This window comes from Xyrauchen texanus, chromosome 6 (assembly GCF_025860055.1).
Source record: "Xyrauchen texanus isolate HMW12.3.18 chromosome 6, RBS_HiC_50CHRs, whole genome shotgun sequence".
Classification (NCBI taxonomy): Eukaryota; Metazoa; Chordata; class Actinopteri; order Cypriniformes; family Catostomidae; genus Xyrauchen; species Xyrauchen texanus.
Genome location: NC_068281.1, coordinates 34,997,534 through 35,024,514, shown reverse-complemented (window position 1 = coordinate 35,024,514; position 26,981 = coordinate 34,997,534). Strand labels below are relative to the sequence as shown.

Below are 26,981 nucleotides of genomic sequence, written 5' to 3'. Positions count from 1 at the left end.
ATATACTCAACGTGTGTTAAATAAAACCAGGATTGCTTTGATGATAAACACACAGATGCTCACACACACGTTTATGATTAAATAAGGCCATGTAATGAAAACTAGGCTTAACTAGGTGAAAAATTATGCATCTAGCAAACATGATTGTTCTCTGTGGTCCAAAAGTGTTCCAATATTTCAAACAAATAGAATTTCATCCAAATGAGACAACCGATCTTTCCAAGATATGTCTATAATATGTCATATTATTTAATTTGAAAGCCAATTATTTCAATTGTTAATATTTTTCCCCAAGATTATTTATGTATCATACAAGAAAGCTCTAACCTTTACCCATAAATATATACACAGCAAAAAAGAACAAAAAGACAGATAAATTAACAACATAAGAGAGAACCTTCTAAATGGCAAACAGAAAATAAATGCTCATACCTTTAAGAAAAAAATAAATAAGTTGGGATAAATGCATGTATTCATTTAATAGAGAACCCTTTGAAATATGAAAAAATTGATTGGGAACAAGTCTGAGTTTTTTGTGTCATTCCCCAACATGTCAAGTACCATGCCAACATACTACAAAGTAATCAAAAGTTACGGCCTTGGGAATGCCAGTGGCCTTTCATTACTCTTAAGTGTCCAAAAACCTCTCCAAGCAAATATTAATGTGTTTTATTGAACATTAAAACAGAATAACTTAAAAACTATGAATGCAAGCATCTCAGAAAATATGAAAATACTTACCGTATATCAAATTTGTCCCAAATAATGAAAAAACAATCACGCAGGTGCCTTATTCCACATCTTACCAAAACAAATATGTGTTTTGAGCGCCTGTGTATGTGTGCTTTGAGTCTGGCTCGGCCTACCCACGTGGGACATGCCTCTTTCAAATATGGACTCTAACACTCTCTAGACATTCAATGACAATGGTCTAGGCACAATCTAAGACACAAAGTACCATGTTTCGGTGTATGGATACCAGAGAAACTGTTGCTATAGAGATGCCATTAGCGATTAGCCATCATAGCTTGTCATGGCACTCTTTTAAGAATATATCAGCATCTACACATCATATTAAATTGAGTGTGGGCTTGTCTGATTCAGACTCGTCTGCTGTAAGTTGTGTTATGTCATTGTCTATATCATGTTCATTCTTAATGAAGTAATAAACCAAAATGTGATGAACATTCTGTTTTATCTGTTTACTATACATTTGAATTTCACACACTAATACCAAAGTATTGCTAGCAAGTAGGTCCACAGTCCATCTTTTTAAAATCTTATTTCCAGTCATGCCAGTGCATCTACTTGAATGAAGAAAGACCAAAATCTCAAATACGGTTGGTCAAGATAACGATCAAAGAGCATATTTCAAATCATCAATATATTCTGACAAACCTGGTATCATAAATTGTGATTCTTTACCTCATATTACGCTACAAAATGTGATTTTCCCAGCTTGTATAGCTAATGTACATGCACATTCTAAAGTTGATTGACAGGTGATGTCTGTATCTAAAAGGTGATTGGCTCTTGTAACTATAAGGCAGCACTTTGACCATTTTAATAGAAGTGTCCCATCTTGCTAAATAATCTCTGCTAACATTCACATCAGTTTGATCTTAAGAGCGAATCAAATTTGCTCCTTGTATTCTATAATCAAGACCTTTCCAAAGATATATAACACATGGCTATGTGATCTTTTTTGATCTTTAAATATGATTGTTGTGAAACTTGAGCAGTTGTAATTTCTCAGCAATTTGAAATTGGTCAGATCAGCTATATTCATTGTAAAGATAAGCGTCAAAGCTTTAAAAAGACACCTAATTTGTGCAGATCAAGCAAGTGATTGTTTAATAAATTGGGATGTGCGGAATGACTCATTTCAATTTTGGAGTCGACTAGTCTAAAAAGAGAACCCCTGAGAAAACAGTCAAAAAACATTGTATATGCGACCCATTTAAAATACTTCCAACGGCCAAATCTGATGCTAAATTGAGTGGTGGTGGTGTAGTGGTCTAAGCACATAACTGGTGATCTAGTAATCAGAAGGACACTGGTTTGAGCCCCACAGCCACCACCATTGTGTCCTTGAGCAAGGCACTTAACTCCAGGTTGCTCCAGGGGGATTGTTCCTGTAATAAGGGTTCTGTAAGTAGCTTTGGATAAAAGTGTCTGCCAAATGCATAAATGTAAATGTAAATTATGCTAAAAAAGGGGGTGTTTATCTGTGACGTGATTGCCTTGCATTACCACCATTGTATGCTACATTAAATATAGAACATGAAATGCATTTAATTAATCTAAATTAGCCAGTACAGGCCTATTTTTTTTAAAACAATTGAATGAGTAGTGCAGGATCAATAACATGTGAAAAATGTACAATAAACCTAATGTATTGTTCTAAACATAGCATGCACATGGAATAAAAGATCATTTAAAAGTAAACATTTTCAATGTTAAAAATATTCCTATCCCAGCTTAGTTTGCGGAGACAACTAGCATAAACACATTTGTAGGTAGATTTCCCCGAAAAGTGTAAACACAGGGGCTTTGTGGTGTGTGGCGAGTATCCCTTGGGTTTCAGTGTCGCCCTGGAATTCGAGATCATCGTGGAATGCAGATGCTGACCTACGAACAATCAGCTGGAGGGGATTTTAACGCTGGAGGAAGATTAAGACGATGAGCATTAACTCCGAGGCATGTCACTAATCCTCTCTCTCTCTCTTCCAGACTCCAGCAATGAGTGAGCGCCGATCACCGCATGCATTCCGCGGAAGCTACACCAGACACCCCGGTAAACTCATCCCGCCCTTCCACCGAAGACACCACGCACCATTAAGTTTTGACACTTAATGTTTTTACATCTATTGTCACAATAAAACGCCCCCTTTGTGGGACTGTGCACTTACGAATAATTGTCTGTGCCTCGTTCATCCTGCCACATGGTGCTATCAATACATTTCTGTTTGTTTGAGCACCCTGACCAGCCTGACAAAGCAACCAATGGCATGAGTTTGGGACAGGCTATGTATTTGCTTGACCAATGAAAATGCAAGAAGTGTTTGTGAAACCTGCTTGAACATTTTGTATTTTTTTTTGCCATTCCATCTGGTGATGGAAATGCCATAGAAATTATACACTTCACCTTTTAGATTGGCTTTCATATCACGCTGTATTTCTCTGGTTGTCATCTTACATTATACATTCTACAGATAAAAGCTTATCCACCATTGTGGTTCATTCTCCAATTGTAAATAAATATATCTAGGCTGCATTTGTACATAATATAGCAGTTTTCGTACTTTGCATAATATAGCAGCTTTCGAACACTGGGAATTAACTGATAACACACAGCTCAATAATACATGTCCAAGCAGAACTTTAAAACACTGGGTTACATCAGGATCTACTCAAAACAGGCTTTTTGTTTTCAGATTTCTTGATTTTCAAAGTGCTCATTCATTAGGTGGTGCTGTCACAATCTCGCACTGCAATGATTACAACATGAATATTATTATACAGAAACTGCTACCACATTTATAGCAGATGGCAGCAACAGACAGAAACAGGGCATGACGAGATGATGATGAAAAACATCCTTCAGGATGTCGGAGGCACAACACTATCTTCTGGAGACCCATGAGTGCAACCACTGAAAAATCCATCATAAATACATGATGTCTTGAAATAGAGTCTTACATCGGACAAGAGACTGCAGTTTCAAAGAGAGATGAGACTGGGTACTTCGAGAGACATATTCTAAAAGTAAATGCTCGTATTTAAAGGGGGTATTTACACTTTGTCTCTCCCTGCGTTTTTACTGATCTAGCTAGCTTATCATGAAAAGACCAAGAGTAAATGCTTTGTACAGTACAGTATACTGCGCACAGTATGTGAATTTTATATATGTGAAAATACAGAGGAGGACATATCCCAAACAAATCAAGATTAGAAAATTCAAGAAAAATCAAGAAAATTCTCTCATCATTTACGCACCCTCATGCCATCCCAGATATGTATGACTTGCTTTCTTCTGCAGAACACAGAATATTTCAGCTCTGTAGCTTCATACAACATACAATGCAAGTGAATGAGATTAGACCTTTGTAACTCCAAAAATCACATAAAGGAAACATAGAAATAATCTATAAAGACTCCAGTGGTTAAAGTCATATCTTAAAAAGTGATATAATCGGTGTGGGTCAGAAACAAATCTAAATGTATGTCCTTTTTTTATCTAAATCTCCACTTTCACGTTTACATCTGAAAGTGAAAGTAATAGTGGAGATCAATGGTAAAATAGCACTTAAATATTGTTCTGTTTCTCACCCACACCAATTATATTGCTTTGGAGAATATATGTTTAAACACTGGAGTCATTTGGATTACTTTTATGTTTCCTTTATGTGCTTTTTGGAGCTGATCTCCATTCACTTGCATTGCATGGACCTACAGATCTGGGATGGCATCAGGGTGGGTAAATGGTGAGAGAATTTTCCTTTTTGGGTGAACTGTCGATTTAAGCAGAGTTTAGTGTTATAGAATTCAACTTTTGTGCCGAATTATAGAATTCAACTTTTGTGCAGTCACAAGTGTGTGTATACCATTATTCAACAGCTTTGAATGTAGCTCATCCAACCAGACTATAGAGCCTGAACTATTTGTTTTATAATATTAGTTTTACTGATTTGATTCTTACAAGTGTTGCTTGTGAAGCTGTTTTCGCACTGATGCCACACTTCATATATTATTTGGTCAATCAAGTTTTTAATAAAAAGAGAAAATGTGATATAGTTCGGTTCATTTGAAAAAAGTATTTCACTGGCATTGCCGCATGGTTATTTAATATATTGCAATTCTGTTGCAATTCTAGCTATATCATTATGACGTAAACCGTAACGCGATATAACATTTCAGATAATATGATACAAGTTCTTGGACATAACGCCCACCCTTATGATATCTGATGCTCAAGGTACTGTACAACTTCAGATTCTTGCTTTAGGAGCATCTCTCTTCTCTTTCTGCTAAAGCATCTCTCTTGGTCATTCTCACTTTCTCTCTCTCATTTGCATCTTGCAGCAAAAGCCAGTCAATGAAATCAATTACAGGAGTCATTATGTTGAAATGCAATTGTATCCAAAAATGTGCTGCTGTTTCCAGGCAAACAATTCTTGGTGTTAATAAGCTGCCATATTCTGCTCTGAGAGCAAACCCATCAACCCCCCCCCCATCTATTCTGAGAGGAGTAAAGAGATCATGATGTTGGCTAAGGGTCAGTGCCACAGCTGACCAATCACAAAGCCTCAGAGTAGTTCTACTGGTACTACCCACAAACCAGCTGCCAGCACACCAACCCAGCCAGCTATAAGTCCAGAGCTATAAGTCCAGAGACATACCAGCTAATCCCTCCACACTGCAAACATTTTCTCAGTCAATATATTTGTCTTGTTTTCCAGTAAAAATATCTAAACATCCTTAAAATAAGATATATTTACTTGAGAAGCAAAACTTCAAAATATTTTATTTAAGACTTGTATTTTTCATAAATACAGATACAAAAATGCTGAAAGAAATTATTTGTTTCAGTGTACTTTTCTCTCAAGTATAGGCTACTCCGTTTTTCTGTCTGTCACTCAATGCTGAGCAAAACAACCCTCTTTATCCACTTTTTATGCTTTTAATAAGCTGTGAGCATGCAAGTGTGTGTGTGTGTGTGTGTGTGTGTGTGTGTGTGTGTGTGTGTGTGTGTGTGTGTGTGTGTGTGGTTTGCACTGTGAGCTCTGCATAAATGGGTTTCAGGCAAATAAGAAACAGTGATACTGTGAAAATGTGTTTATTTGCCATCTTTACTTACAACAAACAATTCGATTTTTGATGCTTTCTTGTGCAAACCTTGCCACTGTGATGCTAGGGTGTGGTTGTAGGTGGTTGCAGAGTGCTCCAATGTAATTGCTAAGGGTTTTGGGTGTTTTTTTAGCACTAGTGTTGCTAGGGTGGTCTGGGTGATTGTAGCTTATGGAGCCCTCCCCCAAGTTTCTATGACATTCTGTCCATAGATATGGCTCAGGACCCTCTTTCAGTGTAAGTGTGGAATTTCTGCCCATTTTATGGATTTCATCCTGCATGCAAAAAATTCCAGCCAGAGCTCATGAAAATGATGTGACCGTGGCAACATTTTTTCCAATATGACATTACGTGTCAGCTAAGGGCCTATTCACAACAAGCCTGAATTTTTGATGCAAACAACTGTTGCGAGTGAGTCTTTGAAAAGGAACGTATCGGTTACCTAACGTAACCTCGGTTCTCTCTAGATGAGGGAACGAGTATTGCGTAAGCTAGCTTACGCTACGGGAAAGATTCATCTTTTATGAGATATTGAAGCCAAAAAATTATCCTTAATTTTTGTATCCATTGTCAACGCAGTGCGGCAGCTGCAGACCTTGAGCGGGCTATCTAGCGAGCTCATAGGTTGCTCTGCGGCAACTGCTGCAGCCTATAGACGAGCTTGGGCGAACTCGCATCCAATGAGAGGCGTCCAGCGCTCACTGCATCAAAGCCCGCCAAAATGGGCGTGACTAGAGTGCATATAAGCGTAGTTCGTAGGCTGGAACCCTGGTTTTCATTGACTGAAGCGAAAAGTCGCCGTGGGCGTGAGCACGGCCGGCTACGCAATACTCGTTCCCTCATCTAGAGAGAACCAAGGTTACGTTAGGTAACCGACACGTTCTCTTACGAGAGGTTCTCTCGTATTGCGTAAGCTAGCTTACGCCACGGGAACCCATTGTCAACGCCGTCGCGCCAAGCATCCACTGTATGAGCCCCAGGGAATTAAGGGGGACCCGGGGAGCCCTTATGAGTGGGGAAATAATATTTGGCCGGCAAGAATGCGGGTCATTGATTGTGTAATACATAAGCACATAGTGGGAAGGGAACGACAGAGCGGCGGTGCCGGTCTGTGTGGAATGTGACCCATCAGTGCAGCTCACCAGGGGAGCTGTAGCGTTTTAAACCGCTAGTAGTTTTGCCTGCAGAGCGGGCACTTCCATATTGTAAAATCTGACAAAGGTGGAGGGGGAAGTCCATCCCGCTGCCACACATATGTCGTGAATGGAAATCCCGCTGGACCATGCCCACGAGGATGCCATGCCTCTAGTGGAGTGAGCCCTAATGCCCAACGGGCTTGGCAGGTCTTTTGACGCGTATGTAGCAGCAATAGCATCCACTATCCATCTAGATAGTGTCTGTTTCGAGGCGGCGAGACCTTTGGTGCACCCTCCGAACGAAACAAAAAGCTGCTCAGAGCGTCTGAAAACGGCGGAGCGCGCAGTATACAATCTCAGTGCTCTGACCGGGCAAAGGAGATTGGCGTTGCGTTCGCTATCGGGTGCTGGCAGCGCCGATAGGGAAATGACCTGTGCTCTGAAAAGGAGTACCGATCACCTTGGGAACATAGCCGTGTCTAGGCTTTAAAATGACCTTGGAGTCACTTGGTCCAAACTCAAGACACGCAGCGCTGACAGACAGCGCGTGAAGGTCTCCCACACGTTTGACTGATGACAGGGCAGTCAGAAAAACGGTTTTGAGTGAAAGGTATTTCAAATCCACAGATTGAAGTGGTTCGAAGGGGGGCTTTCATAGTTTCGAGAACTATAGAAAGATCCCAGATAGGAACCGATGGGGGCGCGGGGTTCATCCTTCTAGCTCCCCTGAGGAAGCCGGATGACCAGCTCGTTTTTACCCCATGACTGGCCGTGCAGGGGTTCAGCGAACGCCGCAACGGCCGCCACATACACTTTGAGCGTGGATGGGGATCTGCCCTTATCCAGCAGCTCTTGTAGGAATACGAGCAGCGACAACACCCCACATGTCCACGGGTCCAGGTCTCTGTCGGTGCACCATTTTGAGAACACAGACCATTTTGACGCATAGAGTCTTCTCGTGGAAGGGGCTCTAGCGTGTATGATGGTGTTTATTACTCCTTCTGGCAGAGTGACGGGTAGTCGTTGATCACCCACGCATGCAGCCCAGCTCTGGGTGGTGGATGCCAGATTGTGCCGCGAGCTTGAGAGAGGAGATCTGCTCTCACTGGGATGGGCCACGCGCTGTCAGTGACAGCTGCGTAAGCTCCGGGAACCATGTCTGATTCTCCCAATGCGGGGCTATGAGGAGCACCGAGTGACGCTGCTTCCTGATCCTCTGCATTACCTGTGGCAATAGCGAGACGGGAGGGAATGCGTAAAGCGGGCGTCTGGGCCAGTCCTGGGCCAGCTGCGTCCTCGCTCGAGAAAAATATTGGGCAGTGAGAGTTCTCTTTGGACGCTAAAGAGGTCTATCTCTGCTCTGCCGAATAGGTGCCATAACGTCTGGACTGTTTGAGCGTGCAGGGACCATTCCCCTGGGGAATATTGTCTCTGGACAGTCTGTCCGGCCGTCGTTCAGGTGGCCTGGCACGCGCGTCGCCCTCAGTGAGCGCAGGTGGCACTGGGACCAACTCAGTATGCGTTTCGTCAGATGGAAGAGGTTCCTGGATCTGACACCGCCCTGACGGTTTAGGTAGGATACCACAGATCTGTTGTCCGAATGGACCAGGACGTGGTGACCCTGAATGACCGGGAGAAAGCGCACGAGCGCGTACTCGACCGCTATCATTTCCAGACAATTTATGTGAAGGAGCTTTTCCTGAACTGACCATAGGCCGAAAACTGGAGAGCCCTCGCAGGCCACGCCCCAACCCGTGTTGGACGCGTCTGTCGAGATGACTTTTCGGCGAGATACAGCTCCCATTGTCACTCCCCGCTGATACCATTCGGCCACTGTCCAGGGCTGCAGAGCTGATATACAGGTCTGAGTCACCTTGATGGGCTGGCGGCCTGTGGCCCAAGCCCGGCGAGACACGCGGGTGTTTAGTCAATGCTGAAGCGGGAGCATGTGCAGTAAACCCAGCTGAAGTACTGCTGCGGCTGAGGACATGTAACCTAGACATTTACTGATCTGGCCACATGTGGCACCATGCTAAATACCCTATTCTAATGTGCTGAAATGTCTTTCTTATTCTAGGAGAAGCTCAGGGTTGGGGGTTGAATTTTAGAGTAGAAAATGAAACTCTGAGAAAACTCTGTGATCTGAGTATTTACTGGAATTTGTTTGGAAACCAAGAGCAGGTGACGACAGGTTTCCTCTCTACAATACTGATTAAACTTGGCTTGGGTTATGTTTTTGGTTTGAGCATCAGTTATTAGGAAGAATATCCCAGATGTAAGGCAACTGTCTCTTGTGTTGTGTGTGTTCAGGTCAGAGCTCAAGGCTCTTGGACTTTAATGAGCAGAAAGACTGAGGCTTCATTTCAGCAGAAACAACCCTTTACTTCAACAATGTCTCACTTTCACATACATACTCTCTCACACAGACCAGCCCACGGACACAGCCGCAACAACAGGTACAAAACTCCCACTGTAAAATATGCTCATTCTTAAATACTCTCCATTACTTTCAAATATTCAGCGTACTCTTCTCACTCTAAATTACTCTCCAACACTTCCAGTACTTCAACTTTCCTCACAATCAATACTCCAAATGTTCAAGTGTCAAATACTTAATACTCACTACCACACTCTCAAATAATATTTGCACTTTCCAATAATGTCCACACTCCCAAATACTCTCAAAACACCCAAATACTTCTGAAATACTCTCAATACTCTCTCAAATACTTTCAAATACTCTTCATACTCTCCACACGCTCAAATAGTTCCTACACTCTCAAATACTCACAATGCTTTCCAATACTTTCTACACTCTCAAACATTCTCCATACTCTAAAATTTTTGAACTTTCAAATACTCTTGAATAGTTTCAATTTCAAAAACTCTCATATAATAATAAAATATTTTATTTTTGTAGCACATTTCACACATAAAATGCAGCACAAAGTGCTTCACTTGTGAATATATAAAAACATTATAAGGAAAAGATAGTTCTAACAAAGTAAATCAAAACAAGACAGTAAAATTGTCAGGGTTAATAGAGATTGGCGAGGACTCAAGGTGCAAAGCGGTAATGAGGTTGGGCAGCACCATAGTGGGAAAAGAGTCAGATGGGTCCGACAGGACCGCGAGGCCTGCGGGGCAGACAAGGAGACTAGATAGTGGGAGACAGGACAAACCGGCAGGGTAACAGGGCTGGACAAAGGGCCAAGGGCTTTGGCAACAGCCACTAAAGAGTGGGCTGGATAAGCGAACAAGAGATTGACTGGAGTGCAAGACCTGGAGAATCAAACTGAGAGATGAAACCAAAGCCTGGAGGAGCTTTCAGGGAAACATGTGTGGCCCAGGCACACAGGAGAGAAGTTGCCATCTAGAAATGTATCAATTCAATAGGAACATTGGCCTCCATGACCAGGGCTGGGAGCGCTGGTTGGAGGGGACGACCTCTTTGACAGGAAGTGCTGGCGGCAAGGGAAAGGCCTCCGTAGCTGGGAGCACTGGTGACAAGGGATCGGCCACAGTGGCCAGATGCACTGGCAGCAGAGGAACAGTCTTTGTGGCCGGGAGTGCTGCTGGCAGGGGGATGGCCTCTGTGGCCGGGACAGGAGAAACGGACTCTGTGGCAGGACTGGACGAGGCAAGAACTGTCCTACTCCTTTTCCTGTGAGGGTTAAGTAAAGCCAAGGGCTCTTGAGGAGCTGCAGTGAGGAATGAGGCAGGACCATTCTTCCTCCTCCCCTTAGAGGTCATTGGAGTACTGGGGATTTGGCCAACTTGGGGTGGGAGGGTGGGGGTTCAGACTCACCATGTCTGGTCACCAAATTTTGTCCAACTTTTGTCTGCCCCTGCATAACATCACGGTCCCATGTGTCATAACAAAATGCAAGATCAAGCTGAGACCAGCCACCTGGATCATCCTCTGCAGTTGCTCCAAAGCACCTGCACAAGCTCTTATTCATTATTCGCAGCTTATTCATAATTGGTCAAAACCACAGATCTGTTGTCTGAACGGACCAGGACGTGGTGACCCTGAATGACCGGGAGAAAGCGCACGAGCGCGTACTCGACCGCTATCATTTCCAGACAATTTATGTGAAGGAGCTTTTCCTGAACTGACCATAGGCCGAAAACCGGAGAGCCCTCGCAGGCCGCGCCCCAACCCGTGTTGGACGCGTCTGTCGAGATGACTTTTCGGCGAGATACAGCTCCCATTGTCACTCCCCGCTGATACCATTCGGCCACTGTCCAGGGCTGCAGAGCTGACATACAGGTCTGAGTCACCTTGATGGGCTGGCGGCCTGTGGCCCAAGCCCGGCGAGACGCCGGGTGTTTAGCCAATGCTGAAGCGGCGCATGTGCAGTAAACCCAGCTGAAGTACTGCTGCGGCTGAGGACATGTAACCTAGCACTCTCTGGAATTTCTTCAGAGGCGTGAGGCTGTTCACCTGAAAAGATGCGGCTAGTCGCTGAACACGGCGCAGCTGTGTAGATAAGCGAGCCGTCATTGCCACGGAGTCTAGTTCTATTCCAAGGAAGGAAATTGTCTGACTGGGCTGTAGTGAGCTCTTGGTCCAATTGACTGCAAGACCCAAACTGTTCAGATGGCTGAGGAGAACTGCTCTGTGAGACAGAAGCTCCATATGTGACTGTGCCATAATCAGCCAGTCGTTCAAATAGTTAAAATTCGCAAACCCTGACTCCACAGGGTGCGAGCGCCGCATCCATGCACTTCGTGAAAGTACGGGTGCTAAGGACAGGCCGAACGGGAGGACGGTGTATTGATAAACCTGGCCGTCGGCGAATCTCAAGAATGGCCTGTGACGGGGCTTTATCTGAATCTGAAAGTATGCATCTTTCAGATCGAGAGAAATAAACCAGTCCCTCTGGTGCACATGCGCGAGGAGTTTCCTGATTGTAAGCATTTTGAACGGTCTTTTTGCAAGCACCTTGTTCAAAACCCTGAGATCTAATATGGGTCTGAGGCCGCCGTCTTTCTTGGGAACAAGAAAATAACGGCTGTAAAGCCCCGACTCGCTCAGAGAGGGTGGCACTTTCTCTATGGCCCTTTTGCACAGAAGGCGTGCTATTTCTGAACGAAGCATGCACGCTGCTTCCGTGTTCACAGTGGTTTCGAGCCAGCTCTGAAGCGAGGAGGGCGGCGATCGAACTGTAGCAAATAGCCCTGTTGTATTGTGCTTAACACCCACTTGGATATCCCTGGAATAGCTTCCCACGCTTTGAAGCGTAACGCTAGAGGGTGAATGGCCAATTCGCTCTGATTGCCGCACACAGAGCGCTGAACAAAATGTGTGAGCTGCGTTTAGTGTGTTCATGCATGATTGCTCGCAGACAGCATGAACAGGCTGTTTTGTGAGTGACTTCCGATTGGAATGAATGGGGAAAGGGTCACATCTGTTACGTGATGCGCAAGCATAGTCATGGGCATGGGACTTACACACAGAGGAATGTTTGCTGGCCGTGTAACAGAGCGGGCAGAGAATGGGCGCAGCGACGTATTCGTGGGCGCATTTATTGACTCTAGCGCTCGAGCGGTTCAGTAACCGCTTTATGTGAGCGTGCTCTGGTGGGGACACGAGACATGCAGTGCTTGTGTGCAGAAGTGAACACTGGATTGTGGGCACATTTTCTACACATAGGGCTGGTCGTGTGACAGAGCGGCCAGAGAATGGGCGCACGACGCATTTGTGGGCGCCTTCATTGACTCTGACGCCGAGCGGTTCAGTAACCGCTTTATGAGAGCGTGCTCTGATAGGGGCACGGGATGTGTTATGCTTGTGTGTAGGGGCGAACACTGGGTTGTGGGCACATTTTCTACACATAAGACATGTTTGCTCTTTACAAGATTTATTTGGGTCGCCGTGAAAACGGCGTTTGAATGCAGGCAAGCGGGCAGTGTCACCGGCTTGTTGGCTGCTAAATTCACCACTGTAGTAGCCTGAGAGAAGGGGACTGACAGGGGGCAAAGCTTTGACGGTGGTCCGGCCACGACGGGACTGAGCCGTCATTTGTTCAACAAAGTTAGGAAGACTTCGGTTGCTCTGGTTTCAGCGTTACCTTAAATCGAGGCCCGCGGGGGGGCGGCGGTCTGCGGCGGCTGTCTGAGCGCGATCGAGGGCGGCCGCCCTGTCGACGCTGAGAAGTCTGAGATTGTTGAGCTGGGCGCTGTGAAGAGGCTCGTGCAGGAGGCTGATCACGTGAGCGGCCTGCAGAGGAGCTAGCGCGACGAGGCAGAAAGAGATTCATGGCTTGTGTGGCTTTTTGGACCTCTGAAAACCGGTCAATGATACCACTCACCGCGGAGCCAAAGAGACCGGATGGAGAGAGCGGTGCGTTGAGGAACGTAGAGCGCTCTGCTTCTCCCATGTCGGCTAGCGTTAACCACAGATGTCTCTCGGTCACAGTCAGCGGCCATGCACTTCCCTATAGCTTGGGCTGCAGCTTTGGTAGCGCGGAGGGCGAGGTCCGTAGCACTCCGTATGTCTGCAACCGCCTCTGGATGCCTACTTTCCTCATCCCACTCCCGCAGAAGGTCCGCTTGGAGGATCTGTAGGACGGCCATAGAGTGCAGAGCAGATGCAGCTTGGCCGGCGGCGGAATAGGCGCATCCTCGACCGGAGGGATGGAAGCGAAGCCCTTCTCAGTGGCGCCGTCCACCGAAGCAAGAGAGGTGGAGACGTGGGATCGGACCCTGGCCGAGAAAGGCGCGTTCCATGATTTGGAAAGCTCGGCGTGGAGTTCCGGCAGGAAGGGAGCGGCCCGGGTAGCGGGTGCTGCTCGGCGGCGGCTCTGTAGAAAGCAGCCGTCAAGTCTGTTGGGTGCCTGCTCAAGGGGCGGTGACCACTCGAGCCCGAGGCGGTCGACGGCCTGTGCGAGAAGGCATGTTAGTTCCCCTTCGACTCCGGCGCGGGTCCTGCTGGATTCCTGGGCCGAGGAGGAGGCGTGTGAGCCTGACCACTCCTTGCTGTCCGAAGCCATGATAGAACAGCCCTTATCCTCCCCTTCTTCGTCCGAGATGGCAGCAGAGCAGCCGCTCGGCGGCAACTGCGCGTCCCGGGTGGGCGGGGAGGGTGAAGGCGATGCTCGAGGGATGGGCTCCGGCGAGGCAATCGCTTCTACCATTGTTTCCGGCAGCCTTTGAGAGCGGCGCTTTTTTTCTGCGCGGCTGAACGGAAGGCGGCGCGGCGGCTTCGGTCCTGAGCGCTTCGAGTCGAGCCCGCAGGGTCGACATCGGCAGCTCCTCGCAGAGATCACATCCGCCTTCGGCGAGGGCGAGCTCTGCATGCCCCAGTCCCAGGCAGAGAGCGCAGATGATGTGGCGGTCTCCGGTGCTGAGAGGAGCGCGGCATGAGGCGCAAGTGGAGCGAGGCATCTTAAAAAAAGACGCTCGTACTCTTTTGTGAAGTTCTTAAGAACTAGCTTGCTTTTAAAAAGGATACGTCGCCGGATGGCGTAGCTCGCAGGACGGCTGAAGGTGGCGAAGACGGCCGGCTTCTTCGAGTGCTGTCCACGCTTGCTTGATGCCCCTCGAACGGCGACGCGGCTTCCATTTCAGTGATGCGAAGAGCTTCGCTGAAGAGATGAAAATCAGGGTTCCAGCCTACGAACTACGCTTATATGCACTCTAGTCACGCCCATTTTGGCGGGCTTTGATGCAGTGAGCGCGCGGACGCCTCTCATTGGATGCGAGTTCGCCCAAGCTCGTCTATAGGCTGCAGCAGTTGCTGCAGAGCAACCTATGAGCTCGCTAGATAGCCCGCTCAAGGTCTGCAGCTGCCGCACTGCGTTGACAATGGATACAAAAATTAAGGATAATTTTTTGGCTTCAATATCTCATAAAAGATGAATCTTTCCCGTAGCGTAAGCTAGCTTACGCAATACGAGAGAACCTCTCGTAAGAGAACAATAGATTAATATATGGCACTATTCTCCCCAGAAGTTTTTTTTATGAATTTTTTTTTATGGAAAGCAGTCTGTAAGGGGGTTTAGATGGGCAAAGAGGAGGCGAAAACTGTCTTAACAATATAAATAATATTTAATTAAATAAAAAGACACACACAAACACACACTGGGCAGCTGCCAGTAATTCTCTCTTTCTCGAACTGTCGTCCTTGGCCACCTTTATCCCTGGCGCTCTATACTCCTTCTGGTGTTGCCTCAGGCCGGGTAGTCCCTGGCATGATGTACGTCTGCCTGAGGGGGGCCTTGCTCACTCACCGGTTCTCTGATGCACCGTCGCGCCATCCTCGATCCTATACCATGGGCAGACCAGAGTCAACCTCCAACATATCAAGATATCGGGACTGCACAAATCTGTCTGGTTCTTGCTCCTGAATAAATTATATTTTCCACACAGCAGTGTCTGGATACTATTAATTCTGTGCTGATGCACCAAAAGACCAAGGATTTCTTTATTGCTAAATCCTATCCTACAGTATGATTTAACTACGTCCACCACATTCATCTCTTTCATTAACGGAATTTACTGGTTTGGTGTCTGTTCTATCATTGTGATGATGATGCTCTGTTTAGCCTAATATTGAGATTTAATTTATCTAATATTTTGACTTTATTCTCACAATGTTACAACTTTATTCTTATCATTTTTACTTTATTCTCATACAAAATTTTATATCATAATGCTACAACTTTATTCTCGTAATTTTTACTTTATGTGCTTCTATGACACATTTGGCTCACGTGTCGACTCGGATGCTGTTCTGAATTTGTGCATCCGGTCCCGTCCTTCGCAAGTTCAGCACTCTACCAGTTGAGCTACTATGCAATTTGATTGCTCAAACAAGCTAATAAATGTAGTTGGTTGTGTAATGTAACGTTAAAATGTATAACCTTGCTAGTCATGTGCTATGTTAATAGTGTTTTGATGTTTTAAGATATCATTGTGTGAAGAACATGGTCAAATGTGTTTATGAACTGAGAATCTGCTGTTTTATTCTTGATTTGTGAGGAAAGGAATAAAAGTCATTGTTGTTGATCTCAGAACCTCTTCTTAATATTATGAACTCTTCGATCTCGTTAGGGCATCTCTCAAGAAACCTTAAGATGGCAGTTATCAAACGGCATATTAAGAAGCCACAGCTTGATCCTGGAGAGTTGGCTAATTATAGACTGATCTCAAAACTCTTTATGTCGAAAATACTAGAAAAGGTAGTGTCCTCCCAACTATGTTCATTTCTACAGAGAAATAGTATATATGAACAATTTCATTCAGGATTTAGGCCTCATCACAGTACAGAGACTGCACCTATCAGAGTTACAACTGAATTGCTCACATCACCTGATCATGGCTGCATTTCTCTTTTAGTGCTTTTACATCTTAGTGCTGCCTTTGACACCAAAGATCACAACATTCTCTTGAATAGGCTAGAGAAATATGTTGGCATTTGTGGAAAGGCATTAGCTTAGGTCCTATTTATTAGACCGCTACCACATTGTCTGTGTAAACGAGGAATTGTCAGATCAAACTAAAATTAAGTATGGAGTACCACAGGGATAAGATTTAGGCCCACTGCTTTTCTACTTATACATGCTTCCACTAGGAGACATTATCAGGAATCATGGAATAAGTTTTCACTGTTATGCCGACGATACCCAATTTTATATTTCTTCTAAACTCAACTAAATTTGACACCTCACCAAATTAGCAGAGTGTATTAATGAAATGAAAGATTGGATGGCTAGACATTTCCAACCATAAGATATGGGATACTGCATGTGCCAATGCCTGAACCTTGGATTTAGGATGGACCCCACTGAACCTCACCAAAATGCCCTGCCAGTTGAGCTGTGATGCACCTCACTTATCTTTGCCTGCATCACCTTGGTCTAATGATGGACTACACTCTTAAAATTGAATGCATAGACACTCATTTAATTGCCAACAAAAGCCTACATCAGCCAACTAACAAGGACAATTGCATCTATGTGAACTTCTGCAGATAATCCAGGATGGACTTCAAAGACATAATCATTAATTTTACAGTTCATACAAAATACTGTTGTTTAAACATTGGCCAATTACACTTAGTTAGTTTACTAATTTTAAACCATGACTTTCATTACACATAAATAAACAATATTGGCATTATATTCATACTGTTTAGCCAGAGGGGAACTGGCCCCCACAGTGAGTCTGGTTTCTCCCAAGGTTATTTTTCTCCATTAACCAACATCTTATGGATTTTTGTGTTGCTTGCCACAGTCGCCTTCGGCTTGCTCACGGGTATCTTAACACTTGGTTCCTATCTTAGTGACATCATTATTTCATTATTTACAGTAGCACCAGCAGTATGTGAGGGCTGTCCTGAGGTTGTTGAGATGGGTGGGGAAAACCCAAAGAAGTGAGCAATATGACAGGTGGAAGTACAGTATCTGGGCTTCCACTTGGGTCATGGCAGGTGTGGCCCCAAATTGATAAAACCACAGCAATTTTAGCCTGGCCAAGACCTAAGACCAAAAAGGAGGTCAGACAAATCCTGGGGCTGGCTGGCTATTATCGCATGTTTGTGCCTCATTAATCGACTATCACCATCCCGCTTATTGATCATACTAAAAAGGGGGCACCAGATGCGGTCCAGTGGACGGAGCCATATCAGCAGGCTTTCACGCAGGTCATTATTGCACTCTCCTGATTTCTCTCTCCCTTTTATCTTGCAGACAGATGCACTGGACAGGGAGTTGGGGAACGATATTGTCCCAGATGATGGAGGGGGAGGAGTGCCCCATGCTGTACATTAGTCGCAAACTCTCTGATGGAGACTAAATACAGCACAATAGAGAAGGAGTGTTTGGCCATCAAGTGGGTGGTCCTCACCCACCGGTACTATCTATTGGGGCATGCTTTCACCCTCTGTTTGGACCACACCCCGCTCCACTGTTCAGACCATACCTGCTCCGAAGATGGCTCCCTGACCAGGCGATGGGGTGTGTGGTGATGTGGCCATGGCCGAGCGACGTCTGTGGAGAGGGAGGTTGGTAGAGGAAGAATGGTAAGAACTGACACCTGTGCGAAATCACCTCTAACAGCTGTTTTGTGTTGCAGTGAGAGCTGGAGGGGGATAAAAGGGCAGTCCAAACTGCCAGAGGGGAGAGAGAGTGTGACACACGAACCTGTGTGTTTATAATGAAAAGAATCCAAAATAAAGGACTTTCATTGTGTTGTGTATCTGGCTCCCACTTCTTCCTTTATTGATATTACAGCATGATTTTCTGTAAAGCTGTTTGAAGCGCCATACAAATAAAAGTGACTTGTCTTGATTACTATCACGGTATCCAACATTGTTTACATTGAGCCCACTTCATCTCTGATCTGTGCATCAGTGGGTCTCTTCTTCTGTAAAGTGGATAATGACATGCAGCCCGCAAACACCCTCTAGTGGCAAAAGACTGTATAGACAGCCCTTTCAATGTCTGCTGTCATGATTATCGAACGCATTTGTCCTGAACTTAATTAATCAATGATCGGTAAGCTTTGTCGATCAAATTATTAATGACAATTAACAGATTTTTTCATTCATCATTAATATCCCTAATCACAAGTCTGATGATATAGAAAAGTAATAACACAACTCTCCTTAACAAGCTGGATAATTTGAGATATTGCTAATGTCCTTAGTGCAAACGGTTATCAAGTACCACTAATAAACCTAGTACAGCCCTCCACCCTTTATGATATCATGACAGATTCAGATGCATTTAAAGCACCATTTAAATTCTGATCTAGGGTCTGTGCTAATGTGACGTCTCTATCATTTACAGTTAGCTAAAGCTACTGTATATAGTCACATCCTCTTTACTGAAACATTAATAAGATATATGACTGTTTACAGTAGCACCTCAATAGCACATAGCAACAACCCCTGACTCTCCATTATTCCCATATAGAGCCAAAGATACAAGAAATGTCATTACCGCCTTTGCACAAAGCTAAGCACATTTGCACCTGCATGAGAAAGACATCCATAATGAAAGCCCTGAGGGCAGAATCTTGCCCTCCACTGAATCCTTGAACCATGTGCTCTCTGGTCTATTCCTAGTGCAGGATCAGAGGTCCACCCTCAGAGCAGTCATTACTCATCTCTCACACACACACACACACACACACACACACACACACACACACACACACACACACACACACACACACACACACACACACACACACAGATATTCACACAATCTCTTCATTCCCTAAAGACCACTGACCTGTGCACTCAACTCAAAACTGCTGCCAACAACTGCAGCCCTGCCGGCAAGCAAAAACCACACAGGAGCTACATGGGTGGCAGTGAACTGAGGAGAAGAGAGAGAAAGAGAGAGGCTAGTCATCAAGAAAATCTATTGTGAAGACCGCACAATTAGCATTCTGACGGTTACAATCCCACTTAGTTTCGCTTAGCCAGACCCTTGACTGAACGACATAAGGTTTGGTCCACAATGCAGCTTATTTTAGCCAAGAACTGCTTACTCACACAGACCCGTCTGTAGACACGACTGACATGTAAAGCGAATAAATAGATCAACAACAGTAGAAGAATAGCACAAAAATGAGAACTTAAATAGCATGGGAGTCTCCGTGAACAGATGTATAGACAACGTGATCACAAGATATTGAAGTATCGCTTCCGAAGTTCATGTATCCTAAAATCGACCCCATTCTGTTGAATTACATGACCTGCTACTCTGAGCAACCTCCGAGATATGGGTTCTGGTCCCTGGGGAACCAGGAAGTAATTGCATTCACATAAACAATGCTGAGCTTGATTCAGAGGTTGCATTTTTGCACACTCCACTTTTTTACATTTTTACTCCACTGATAGTTAGGGTTGGGGTTTGGGTTAGAGGGTAGTGTTAATAAAATATGCTTTAATGTTGACTGTATAACATTATAAATACAGCTCATTTTTGGTGCCACTCTGTGGACATTTCACCCTGAAACTGGAGTTCACATGAGCCTATTTGTTTAATAACACTTCCAGCTTCGGCCACTAGGGAGTAGTGGTTCTAATTTTTTAGTGAGCACAGACCCATTTCAGCAGCAGAAATTTCAACCAACTGTTGCAGAATTCACAGTGAGATCAGGTATAGAAAACACATTATAAATTAGTAAAAAAAAAAAAAAACAATGATAGACTTTGTGATCAGATTTTCTGTCCATCCACAAGTGATAAAAATTATTTCACAGACATAAAACAAAGCAGAATGTAAAATTCTGCTCGTGGATATCTAGTTGACCTACTACTACACACAAATCTGTTTCCAGATGGACTAAAAATAAACCTGTGTGCCTTAACCCCCAGAAAGCCACCAATAAGATTAGAGCTTGCCAGATTGAAGAAGTATTGTCCAGTTTTGTGTGCAGTACACATCAGGCGGTCACTGAATGGACTGTTGATGGTCCATGAACGTGCCGTCTGATTCTAAGACTACATCCCACTGAAATTAATTGTTTTTGACAATTAGGGTTAGAATACAGCTCCATCAATACGCTTCATCCAAGCATCTATACAATGCCAACAACAATGCTATGTTCAACTTGGGTTGATCCACTGCCTCGACGTCCTCTATAACTCTCACCTCCCAGCCAAACAGAACTGTGCGGGTGACACATTCTCTCAGTGTCAACCAGCACTGCCAACAACACCGAACATCACATTCGAGCCCATTCTGGCCTCAAGGAGTTTGGGGGAATGAGTTGCTCAGCAACTTACATAACAGACAAAATCCTTTATGTGATTCACATTATCACAAGGATCTGTTGACGAGCACCCCTGTTGGAATCAAGGTCTTGCTTCCTTTATCTCCCCACTGATTGTGGCATGGCCAGGCAGAGGCGTGTGATTGTCATCTCTGAGAGCAGAGACGAGCGATTGGGTTTGGACCGGAGGAAGTAGCAATCACTCTGATTGTTCATCTCTTTTCCACTCACGCCTGAGGTCTGTGAATGTGCACGGTTAGGATATGCATAGGTCTTAAGATCTGCACATTTTAATACACTGTTAAAATGTGTAACAGTGTGCTTTTAGGTATGAAGTATATATATATATATATATACACACACACACACACACACACACACTCACCTAAAAGATTATTAGGAACACCTGTTCAATTTCTCATTAATGCAATTATCTAATCAACCAATCACATGGCAGTTGCTTCAATGCATTTAGGGGTGTGGTCCTGGTCAAGACAATCTCCTGAACTCCAAACTGAATGTCAGAATGGGAAAGAAAGGTGATTTAAGCAATTTTGAGCGTGGCATGGTTGTTGGTGCCAGATGGGCCGGTCTGAGTATTTCACAATCTGCTCAGTTACTGGGATTTTCACGCACAACCATTTCTAGGGTTTACAAAGAATGGTGTGAAAGGGAAAAACATCCAGTATAAGGTCAGAGGAGAATGGGCCGACTGATTCAAGCTGATAGAAGAGCAACTTTGCCTGAAATAACCACTCGTTACAACCGAGGTATGCAGCAAAGCATTTGTGAAGCCACAACACGCACAACCTTGAGGCGGATGGGCTACAACAGCAGAAGACCCCACCGGGTACCACTCATCTCCACTACAAATAGGAAAAAGAGGCTACAATTTGCAAGAGCTCACCAAAATTGGACAGTTGAAGATGGAAAAATGTTGCCTGGTCTGATGTGTCTCGATTTCTGTTGAGACATTCAGATGGTAGAGTCAGAATTTGGTGTAAACAGAATGAGAACATGGATCCATCATGCCTTGTTACCACTGTGCAGGCTGGTGGTGGTGGTGTAATGGTGTGGGGGATGTTTTCTTGGCACACTTTAGGCCCCTTAGTGCCAATTAAGCATCATTTAAATGCCACGGCCTACCTGAGCATTGTTTCTGACCATGTCCATCCCTTTATGGCCACCATGTACCCATCCTCTGATGGCTACTTCCAGCAGGATAATGCACCATGTCACAAAGCTCGAATCATTTCAAATTGGTTTCTTGAACATGACAATGAGTTCGCTGTACTAAAATGGCCCCCACAGTCACCAGATCTCAACCCAATAGAGCATCTTTGGGATGTGGTGGAACGGGAGCTTCGTGCCCTGGATGTGCATCCCACAAATCTCCATCAACTGCAAGATGCTATCCTATCAATATGGGCCAACATTTCTAAAGAATGCTTTCAGCACCTTGTTGAATCAATGCCACGTAGAATTAAGGCAGTTCTGAAGGCGAAAGGGGTCAAACACAGTATTAGTATGGTGTTCCTAATAATCCTTTAGGTGAGTATATATATATATATATATATATATATATATATATATATATATATATACGTATATACACTACTTACTCATTCTTTATTATAATTTTTTTCTTACATTTTAGAATAATAGTAAAGTCATCAAAACTATGAAATAACATAAATGGAAATATGGGAATTATGTTGTGACTAAACAAAATCCATTTTATATTTTAGCATCTTCAAAGTAGTCACACTTTGCCTAGATTTTGTAGACATGTACTCTTGACATTTTCTCAACCAACTTCTTGAGGAATCCCCATGGGAAGAACAGTATTGAAGGAGTTTCCGTCTATGTTGGGCACTTACTATGTTGGGCTTTACTATGTTGGGCTTTACTTTATCAGTTCAAGTCATCAATTAAAAAAAAAAAAAAATTATTACATATTTATTTTATAATGACATAAATTTATATGGTAGCACAATTATATTTTTATCTACAAAACTAATTTCAAACATTTAAGCATACACCTTCAGATCAAAAGATTTAAGATCATGAGAAACATTTCAGTCAAGTGTTTCAAAACTTTTGACTGGTAGTGTATATATATCACTTCAGATGCTATTTCTGTCCACACATTGGATTGAAGAATAAAATCGAATATAATTCCTGTCACCTCAGATCACAGGATTGTAAAAAAAAGACTGTAAAAAGTGGCCACCTGCAATTGTTATGAAATTGGAGCTATTTCTGCTTGAACTGACCCTTAAAATTATATTTGATGGTGTAACCTAACGTAGTCAAGTTGATTGAGACATGTTAAAAAATATTTTTCTTTGAATCAAACCAGTTAATTAAGTTGTACATTAAGCACATTTTAGGTTGACATTTTTTCAGTGTAGAATTTAATAGATAGATTTAATAGTAGATTTTTACATTTAAATTTTTTTTAAAAAAGTGTTCATTTTTAAGGACTTGTATTTTTATAATATGTGTGGTACATACTGGGTACTGTTCAGTGTTATTGTCTGGTTGCTAATGCACCCCAATTTCTCCACAATGGATCAATACTGTGTGTATGTAAGTTAGTAAGTTCAGTAAGTATGTATGTATTTACTATATCTATGATAAACGTATAGATATACAGATACACAGAAAAACAGACAGAGTCATCTATCTATCTATCTATCTATCTATCTATCTATCTATCTATCTATCTATCTATCTATCTATCTATCTCTAATACATAGAATAGAAGAGAAGAGAAGAGAAGAGAAGAGAAGAGAAGAGAAGAGAAGAGAAGAGAAGAGAAGAGAAGAGAAGAGAAGAGAAGAGAAGAGAAGAGAAGAGAAGAGAAGAGAAGAGAAGAGAATAGCTGCATGTACCACAGCACACACTGAGACAGCACATGGTGGGGATCCAACAAGCGTTTCAATATGCAAGTGTGCAAGTGCTGTCCAGTTTTATTCATGATTTATGATGTTATCTTAGGTCTCAGTTAAAAGCAGGATGTTTATTCTCGACATGTCAATGCCTGCGTGCGTTATTGTGTTGATGCAGAAGATGTTGTTGCTGCTGCTGCTGGGCCAGTCTTACCTCAACGCTGAAATGATGCTCTTCGGCCGCTGAACACCACATCCACACCGCCGTATGGAGCCATAACAACAGCGCATACATACAGTCCAGCTTTCGTTTTTTAAGTAAAGTAACGTTCATATTTGTCGATTCAGTTTATATTCCCTTCGTCGGGACTGTTTATTTCTCAATCCTCGTATGTCAGTTAAGCAAGTGCCATTCTGGACCGAAGATGAAACGCTCGGAGCGCGGAGAAGCATCGGCGTCCGCACATTTTGTTAGATGCTGTCTGGCATTCCACATTTCATCTCGCACATCCGATGTACTATTTCGAGACATTTCTTCTGCTTTGAAGCGTTACTTTGAATAACGTGCAGCTTTCTTTTCTATATTGAGCAGCATCCAGAGCGTACGCACGGCGCATGCGCGCTGACTCTGAGCAGTGATGCTTGTTGACTAGTGGGCAGTGGCACCATTCATTCTGCCTTCATTCTTCATTCTGCACATGTCAATCTGAGATCAATGAAGGTGTATAAATGGGTCTTCGGGAGGCGGGACACAAAATACGGCTCACACGGAGAGTAACCTTTGCCAAACAGGCGTTATATTAACTGAGTCAGCATCAATATTTTCAAATGTCAATTAGACTCAAGCATCCTTATGTTTGATAACACCACACTAACAACATATATTTTAGGCATTTGTGGACAGCTGCATGGAGATGTAAAATAGTTAATAGTTTTGATCTTCGTAGCATGGTGTTGTATTAGATCAGTTCCTTTGTATTTGTCTTTGAATCACCAATATTATGTTAAACAGTATGAAAATAAAAAAGTACTCATAGATCTGTGTGAATTAAAGATCATCTCCGGGGTTGGATGGCCCATATGTTCATGCCAACCACAAGATGGGGGTAGTTCACTATAAGGAAATGTTCAAAATTATGAAAGTTCAAAATTAGGAATTTAAACAGTTCTATTCACTCTTTAAGAAAGACAATCAGATAGTGAAGAGAGACACACATAGAGAGAGAGAGAGAGAGAGAGAGAGAGAGAGAGAGAGAGGAACACACAGCATATATGATACAAAGATTAGATTTGTCTGTAACACTTCACATTAAAGGGATAGTTCACCCAAAAATGAAAATTCTATAATAATTACTCACCCTCATGCCATCCCAGATGTGTATGACTTTCTATCTTCTGCAGAACACAAATGAAGGTTTTTAGAAGAATATTTCAGCTCTGTTGGTCCATACAATGCATGTGAATATTGACCATAAATTTAAAGCTCCAAAAAGCACATGAAGGCAGCATAAAAGTAATCCATATGACTCCAGTTGTAAAATCCATGTCTTCAGAAGACAGATGATAGGTGTGGGTGAGAAACAGATCAATATATACAGTAAGTTTGTTTTTATTTTGTTTTTACTATAAATCTATAAATAAATGTACTGTAATTGTTTTTGGCAATTTGCATTATTCCTGCATATTACCACCTACTGGGCAAGGAGGAGAATTTATATTAAAAAGGACTTAAATATTGATTTGTTTCTCAGCCATACCTATTATATCGCTTCTGAAGACATGGAGTCATGTGGATTGATTTTATGCTGCCTTTATGTAATTTTTGGAGATTTAAAATTTTGGTCACCATTCACTTGCATTGAATGGACCACCAGAGCTGAAAAAGTCTTCTGAAAATCTTAATTTGTGTAAGTCATACACATCTGGGATGTATGAGGGTGAGTAATTGATGAGAACATTTACATTTATAGGTGAATTATCCCTTTAATGTTCCCTTTGTTAAGGTTATGTAAAGGGATGTATTCATGACTAATAATTCATTTACAAATTCATTATAAATCATTTCTTTGCCTTTATAACAGCATATATAAAAGGGTGATTTTCATACAATACCTGCTAAAGATTGAGCCATGTTACCTCATTTGTTATCAATACTTTATGACACGTATTCAACAATTGTAACCTATGAAAATGTCACATATGAAGCATTTATTAAGCTGCCAAAAGAGAAACCGTGCAGCTTTTCCACTGCACGGTACAACTCGACTCGACTCGACTCTGCTCGCTTTTAGGGTTTTTTTTCACTGTGGATAGTTCCTGGTACCTGGTACTTTTTTAGTACCACCTCGGTCAAGGTTCCAAGCGAGCCGAGCCGATCCTAAATTTTCGACATGGGACATTAACTAGTTTAAAGTTAGCTACAGCGATAGCAGTATCATTTGTTGACGCGACTTTCAAATTGTTAAAATAAATGGCTGTGCGCAAAACCACACCGTGGTCAATAAACGAGGTGCAGACGTTCCTCTCGTCAGTGATGAATGAAACGAAAAAGTATTTCAGGAAGTGTCTCAGCTGTTGGCTGCACACGGCTACCACCGGACCTACCAACAGTGTAGGGAAAAGTAAAAAAAAAAAAATTTAAAGTGACTACAGAACCATCAAGGAAAAGTGGAAGTGGTTCAACCAAATGGATGCTATCTAGACCAGTGAGCAATGGGAGGGAGACTGCCCTGGACTCAGCCATAGCTGGAGTCCACGATGGAGGATGGTAAGTTTTGTTACGTTAACTCTATACTCTGCTTGAAAGCTTCACTTTATTTAGTTGAGCAGCTACTGGAAGCTTGCTTCTAAAACAACCAGGCCAATTTAACTGTTACACTTGTGTAAAATCACCATGCAACAACTGCTTTATGCATCACAATGAGCTAGTAGCTAACAGCTAGCGGTTGAGTTATTGTTTATTGTTTTGTCTCACGTTTAAGATGATGTCACAGCAGTAGAGGCGGTGCAACTATGACAATCAGCCTTTAATCCCACCCACGTTGAGGCGGCACTAAACAGCAGTGGAAAAGCAAGCTCAGAAAAGTAAAGCGAGTAGAGTGGTGTCGAGTCGAACCGTAACGTGCAGTGGAAAAGTGTCATAAGTAGCTTTGACTTGGTAAGTCGGGACACCACTCAGAGCACGATTCCTTTGGCATCACTGTGACATTAGTATAAACACAAAGCGGGCTGTAGAAAAATCCTTTTAATTTCACTAATAGTCTGTTTTAATGCATTGACATAATTAGGGTATTTTGATTAATATACTGTAATAATTAATATGTTTATTCATAAAGCATTTATAACATATAAGATAAAAGGCTTA

General features: G+C 43.2%; 1 protein-coding gene across 2 annotated transcripts in view; it reads right to left on the bottom strand.

Annotated features, from left to right (window-relative positions):
- The window catches only part of LOC127644596 (matrix metalloproteinase-16-like), a 46,629-nt gene extending 22,405 nt beyond the window's left edge, over positions 1-24,224 (bottom strand). For both annotated transcript variants that reach the window (XM_052127847.1, XM_052127848.1), the window contains exon 1: positions 23,832-24,224. In XM_052127847.1, the coding sequence (XP_051983807.1) occupies positions 23,832-23,951 (120 nt within the window). In that variant the 5' untranslated portion in view covers positions 23,952-24,224. The remainder of the gene's footprint in view (positions 1-23,831) is intronic.
- Positions 24,225-26,981: the final 2,757 nt, after the last annotated feature.